The sequence below is a fragment of the Cyprinodon variegatus genome, unplaced genomic scaffold, assembly GCF_000732505.1.
Source record: "Cyprinodon variegatus isolate N-32 unplaced genomic scaffold, C_variegatus-1.0 Scaffold74, whole genome shotgun sequence".
NCBI classification, from domain to species: domain Eukaryota; kingdom Metazoa; phylum Chordata; class Actinopteri; order Cyprinodontiformes; family Cyprinodontidae; genus Cyprinodon; species Cyprinodon variegatus.
In genome coordinates, this window is record NW_015150527.1 from 1612370 (window position 1) to 1619251 (window position 6882).

General features: G+C 36.2%; 1 protein-coding gene across 1 annotated transcript in view; it reads left to right on the forward strand.

The window, feature by feature from the left end:
• LOC107083415 (sialic acid synthase-like) overlaps nucleotides 1–6882 on the forward strand; it is a 22641-nt gene that overhangs the window by 15029 nt on the left and 730 nt on the right. Inside the window, exons 3-6 of the mRNA XM_015372615.1 lie at nucleotides 3875–4090; nucleotides 4161–4260; nucleotides 6335–6489; nucleotides 6641–6876. Coding sequence (XP_015228101.1) covers nucleotides 3875–4090; nucleotides 4161–4260; nucleotides 6335–6489; nucleotides 6641–6876 — 707 coding nt within the window. The remainder of the gene's footprint in view (nucleotides 1–3874; nucleotides 4091–4160; nucleotides 4261–6334; nucleotides 6490–6640; nucleotides 6877–6882) is intronic.

Sequence of the window (6882 nt, forward strand, 5' to 3'; positions counted from 1 at the left end):
TAGCCAATCATTGGCCACCCCTACTATTTTTTCCCTCTAATACAGATAGTGGCAGCAGTAATACTCTGAAGGGGAATGTTCAAAACATTTTAATTTTTCATATATTAACAATTACTTGACAACAAAAACACTGTGGTTAATTATGCGCATAAGTATGCTAACATATAAGATAATAAGTACAGAATTCAAGCTCTTTTCAAAAGTAGATTTTCTGTTTTATGGGGTAAATTATGTGTCTGCGGGTCATCTAAGAGTCTTCAGTAAAATTATTCATAAATAACTATTTAAATAAGATGTATTAAATAATCAATTTATGTTGATATCCGTACTTGTAAATATCAATTTTATGCAGAATGATTACTGATAAAAGTAGGTAAATAATGGCAACGGAAGAGATGTTTGCCCCAGAACTCAAACCTTAAACAATTGTATCCACTATAGCTTTTATCTAGAAAGCACAGATGTTTAAATATTTATGCATCTATTTGTCAGCAAAGGTTGTAGGAAAGTATAGTTTGTCTTCATTTACAGAATATGGATGTTGTGCTCATTAATTTTCCTATTGCAGATTGACCTTGAGGTTCTGGTGTCTATCAACTTTCGGGTTATTGCCTGGCTACCCTTATAAAAATTGTCTGGCCACCCCTCTGAGCACGAGTATGACCTCATCAAGAAAACGCAGAAAACATTGCAGAGGGAGGAAATCTGACGCCTCCAAGTGAACACTTGAAACTATTAACAGATCCTATGTTGATTGCAAATAAAACAATGCATGAGTGGCTGAACTCCAGGGTGCATTATGCAATTAAACCCCACAGACGGAACAAGGATGTAGCAGAAAATCAAGATAAAATATTAACATGCAGTTAAATCAGGTGCAGTCAAATTATAAACAGTTTTTTAATGTAACCTTTGCCTACTGAAATACACGGCCTTCTTTAACCCTATCAAAATGTAATTAAGAATATAAAACCTTGGTTCTTGTCTTTTTCATGCTTCCAAATATGTGTGGAAACTCAAAAATCTAAATAATATGAATACTGTATATAGCTTCAAATCTCAAATGTGATTTTTTTTTTTTTACATGGATACAGATAATGATCATTTTGATTTCTTTCTGAGGTTTTTAGAGCTTTGCTGTCTGCAAAGCTCAGATAATTGAATAAAACCATAACTATACAGAATGAAGAGAAAAAAAAAAACTCAGGAGCCCTTCAAATCAGTCTGGACAGGATTAAGGTTAGCAGATTTATATATAAGAGATTATAAGAACCCCATTTTGCCGCAGGTCAGGTAAAGTCTAAAAAGTCATTTAGAGCCTTAGTAGCCTATGTACGAATAAAAACTATAGACCAAATATTTATATAATTTCTCTTAAAATCGTTGAAAATCACAAACTGATTCTTTGAGCTGAATACATTAAACTAAATGCTGAAAATGCCAAACACTTAATTTAGGCTCACAATTACTGTACATTAAGCTTATCTAAAAAAAAACAAAAAACATTAGTATTTAACAAACTATCATTTAAAGATATCCTTAATACTTTCAGTAGGGCTAAATAGTCAGAATATTTGAGCACTGAAAAGTTTAAAGTTTCAAGAACTTGAATTATTAGCCTACTCAAAGTGAGACACTGTGCTAATGGAACAAGACAATTTACATTAAAAAAAGGAAAAAACTATTGCGTTGTCTTATTTTACGTTCATATTATCTAGTTATCTTATTTTAAGACAAAAAAATACTAATTTCATTGGAAAATCATCTTATTTACCAAATCAAATTAAGGGTAAATACGCCTAATTTAAGAAATTTTTACTTATTTCTAGATCGTATTTGCAGTGTAAGCATGTGAAAAATGCAATAATTAAAGATATTGTGGAGGGAGAGTGGAGAAAATCCGCCCTCTCCATTAAAAAAAATGCACATGCACTGTTTAAAAGTTGCTGTGCGCATCCTGTTTAAACACATCACCAGAATGATGACAATTAGGAGAACCACTTATTTTGATGATCCACCCAGAAAAAGAATATCCTCCATTATGATTTCTCCAAATCCCGAAAAATTGACAGTGAAATAGTTTAATTGTTAACACGGTAAGTGGGGTCTAAAAGAAGAAAAAAAACAACACAAAATCTGAGGGGAAAGACACTGAAAACAACTGAAATAGTTTTTATCACTGCTGCTTACCTTTATCAAAGCTGCTTACCATCATCAAGTCTAGCGAGCTGTACTTAATGACATTTCTTTTTGTATACACTTGTGTGTCCAAAATGACCAAATAAAATCTGTCTAAGTCTATCTAAGTCTCTAAGCCTAAATGATCTGTCCATCCAGCAAGATAATTTCACTTGACAACATCTCTCAAATTAAAATTATATTGTAAAAGTGGGACACTTAAAATAAGAAATGAACTCATAAGGCAATATACATTAGTTAGCAATATATTTATACCTATATTTTATCTTGTTCAGAACCAATTATTTGCCATTATTTGCTTTTTTTTACCCGTAGAGTAATAATAAATGCTATGTCGAGTCAATGAGTCAATGCAATCAACTGGTTTTCCTTAAATAGAAAACTTTGAATCAATTTGACAGCATGATCTGGTGAACTGTAAAGATGACGTGTTGTGAACTGGCGCTATAGAAATAAACTGAATTGAAACTGAATCCTTGCATTTGATGCAATGACTGGGAATTCCTTCAACACTCTATTTGGACTCTGTAATGTGTTGTAGTAATTTAGCCAAATTGTTTATTTACATTTAGGCGAATTTAGCAGAATTCATTGTTGTGAAGTTTTCTGTGTGTAAAACCCAAAAAGAACTTTGGTCATATAATTTTGTTTGCAGGAGTTTGGGGATGTTGGTTAAAGCCCCCACTCCAGCTTTAAATGTTTTTGTGTCCTTGGGCAAGACACTTCACATGCATTGCTGACTGATGGTGATGAGAGGGCCCAGTAATGCCTGTGTGCAGTAACCTCGCTTCAGTCAGTGAGCCCCAGAGCAAATCTGGCAACAATGTTCCTTGTCACCATCATGTATGAATGACTGAATGCAGTGTAAAGTGCTTTGGTCAAGTCTCCTGACTTGAAAAGGCGCTTTATAAGTACTAGGGGTGTCAGCAATAATCGATTCAGCGATGCATTGCAATGCGGGGCATGCACAATTCAGCATCGATGCGGCAACGTGCCATAATCGATTATGTCACTGCCTATTTTCTGGCCTCAAATGGACAAGTTGTGAAGTTTCAATTACTTCTGGAGGCATACCAACAACAATCAAGATGGTTAAGGCGGAGGGAGATGACCGCGATAGACGGGTAGGCCTAATTAAAAACGCACCAAAAGCTTGGAAAGCGGATATCTGGGCACATTTCGGATTTTACAAAGTCAATGTGATTTTGATGCATCGCAATGCATCGTAGAATCGAATTGAATCGAATCGTTACCTGGTGAATCGTAATCGAATCGAATCGTGAGGGCAGTGCCAATGCACACCTCTAATAAGTACCTGAGATTTTTAATTTTTTAATCACTTTTCATCCTAAATAACAGGATAAAATTTTAAGTCTATGCCAGTCTTTTTTTCTTTTTAAATGGTTTGTTTGAAATGAACAGGTCCTACTGTAAATTAAATTGCTTTATGCTACACTTTTCTTTCATTTTGCTCCAAATGATGTTTCTTTCATCATTTTGTGTACCTGCTTCTTTAACATCTTGTTTGCTGAAGTATCATAATATTTTGAAAAACTGCAAAGTTATAGATTTATTCCAAGTAGGCCTACAACAACATATTAACATGTTAATGCATGTGTTGATCTTAATCTCAAATCCGACATATATTTTATATGTTTTACCTCCTCTTTTATAGGACTGTGGTGCTGATTGTGCCAAATTCCAGAAAAGTGAGTTGGAGGTGAGGTTTAACAAGCAGGCCTTGGAGCGTCCATACACCTCCAAGAACTCCTGGGGGAAAACTTATGGTGAGCATAAGCGCCACCTAGAGTTCAGCCATGAGCAGTACAGGGAGCTGCAGAAATATGCAACAGAAGTGGGGATCTTCTTCACTGCCTCAGGGATGGACGAGGTAACAGACTTTCGATTAAAAGCTCATGATTTATCTGATCAGAGCTTTAACCTGTATCTGTACGTTTCAGATGGCTGTGGAGTTTCTCCATGAAATTAATGTCCCTTTTATCAAAGTAGCATCTGCAGATGCTGATAACTTTCCATATCTTGAGAAGACAGCCAAGAAAGGTGAGATTGAATTACTAAATAAGCAAAGGTTGAGATTATGGTGACTACAGAGGTTGCTTTTCGATAAAATTACGTTCAAACCATGAAAGGATGTTATGACATAGAAAAAACAAGGTTTTTGAATTTGTAGCAAATCAACACAAGATGTTTAATAAATGTTCTCATTTGCTCATTATATTAATCACATTTTATCCAGAGAAATATGACCACACTATGCAGTTAATGTGTATTTATTCCAACCAATCTGAGTATACGTATATGTTAAGAGTACTGGGGTAGTTTTTTCTTACATTTTGTTTAAATGTCCTGCAGTGACCAATGTAAAACAAGGGAAAGGTGCACAATGCCTTGATTAGGCTGAAGGGTTTTATTTGGGAGTGAGAAACAATGGATGACAAAAAAGCCATGAGCATACAAGCACACAGTGAAAATAGATTTTGTGGTTTTATGGGAAAAACATAATTGCCAGCGAAAGTTAAGCTACCCTGAGAAAGATTTAACCATATAAATATAGAAGTTAAACAAATAGAAAAATTCTTGGCTGGTCTGTTTTATTCATGATTTTATGCTGTTGATTTGACGTCCTTACATGGTCAACACTGTCTACATCCTCTAAATCCATATACATATTTGCTTATGATTAATTAAGATCAAGGTATTCATTCCTTGTGCAAGTTGACTGACTTTAATAAATTACATTTTGACAACAGTCAACCATTTTTGCCACAGCTATAAGGTTTATCAAATTATTATGATAAACAAAAAATAACAATATCACTCTCAATAGTTACTGTAAATAAATCATGCAGGTATATGCCAGATAGAGGTTTATACAAAAAGTAAAATGTATACATTTAACTTTTAATGTATACATTTGCTGCCACCTGCTGGAATGAAGGTGTAGTGCAGTTTATCTCAGACTCAAAGTCCGTGGGCCTTAAGGGTAATAACAACTGCACGCTGATGAATTCCAGTGAATTCCTATAGGTCATCCAAATCCTTGGACTTTAAATGGACAAACAGCCGCCCTGATTCTTAAAAACCTTTCAGGAACATTTTGTGAATTTATGCAAGAAAGAAGGACTAAAATCTATGGGAGCTGTGCATCCCATTGCATAGAGCATGAACTTAGACAACTTTTATTGTCATTTTGTAAACAGAGACAGCAAATGTGCAGTGTTTTGGTTTGGTGTTATCAGTGTAAGGCACAGTCATGATTTAGAGTTTAGAGATTTAGAGAGACATGATTTAGAGTTTTTTTCAACAATTCAGCTGTCTGATGGTTGTGGGCAGGCTCAGACTGGGAACGATTTTCGGCCCTGGCCTTTTTCCATCTACCGGTCCACTTATGGCTAACTCACGTTTTCCAGCCCAAAAAATGTTCTTAAACCGCCTGGATATATGAAATCTGGCCCAATTTGAGTCTATTGATCTATTAGGCCATAAATCTTAAGAAAAACTTTTTTACCCATAAATGGCCATCCTAAACTGCCAGATTGGAAAACAGCCCAACCTGGCAATAATGCACGTAAGATGGGAAACGTTAGCCTTTAGATGCAAAACCTCATCATGCACTGCAACATATTTTTGTAAAATATTCTAACATAAATTCGCCAAATATCAGAGGATCATTGTAGTTTGGTTTAAAGAAAGCATTTTAGTTTTATTACAATTTAGTTTGTTGTAAGGATTTTATAGTTTTCTAGAAATAGGATTTTGCAGTTTGAAGAAATAGAAAATTACACCATATGCCAACCGTCACAAGGATGTGCATGAAAAGGAAGGGCTATATATACTGCATGTATGATTTAGGTAGTTGATATTGTATTACTTATTGAGCTCCTTTACTTATTTACTGTCACAGGTAAGTGCTTCAGCTGGAGAGTTAATGCTTCTGACGCATAGCCTCTGGAACTGTCAAATCTGTCTCTGTGCGGTACCACGCCCCCGCGGAGTGGTTCTGCTTAATCTGCCATTAAGTGTTGGGGCCGGTATGATTAAAGGAGGGCCAGCCCGCGCACGCTGAAATAAGGACCGGCTGATTAGGTATGATCCCTCTTTTTTCTCTTATCAGGCCGTCCCATGGTTGTGTCCACTGGGATGCAGTCAATGGAGACAATCCGTCAGGTGTACAAGACAGTGAAGCAGCACAATCAAAACTTCACCATCTTGCAGTGCACCAGCACATACCCTCTGGACCCTGAAGATGTCAACCTCAGAGTGATCACGGTAAATAGCTTATTGTGCATGATTATTCAGTGTATCAATATATCAATATTCGGCAGTCCTCCATTGGAATGATAAAGAAACTGAGCTACAGCTGGAAGTGCTTTCATAAGTTGTTTTTAAACCACATACACTATCACCTTTTTGACTGCAGGAATATCAGAAGGAGTTTCCAGATATTCCCATTGGATATTCGGGTCATGAGACTGGAATCGCAATCTCAGTGGCAGCGGCAGCTCTGGGAGCTAAGGTGATTGAGCGACATGTAACGCTGGATAAAACTTGGAAAGGCAGTGATCATGGGGCATCACTGGAACCCTCTGAACTGGCTGAGCTGATTCGCTCCATTCGTCTGGTGGAGAAGGCCATGGGAAGTAGAATCAAGCAGATGTTGCC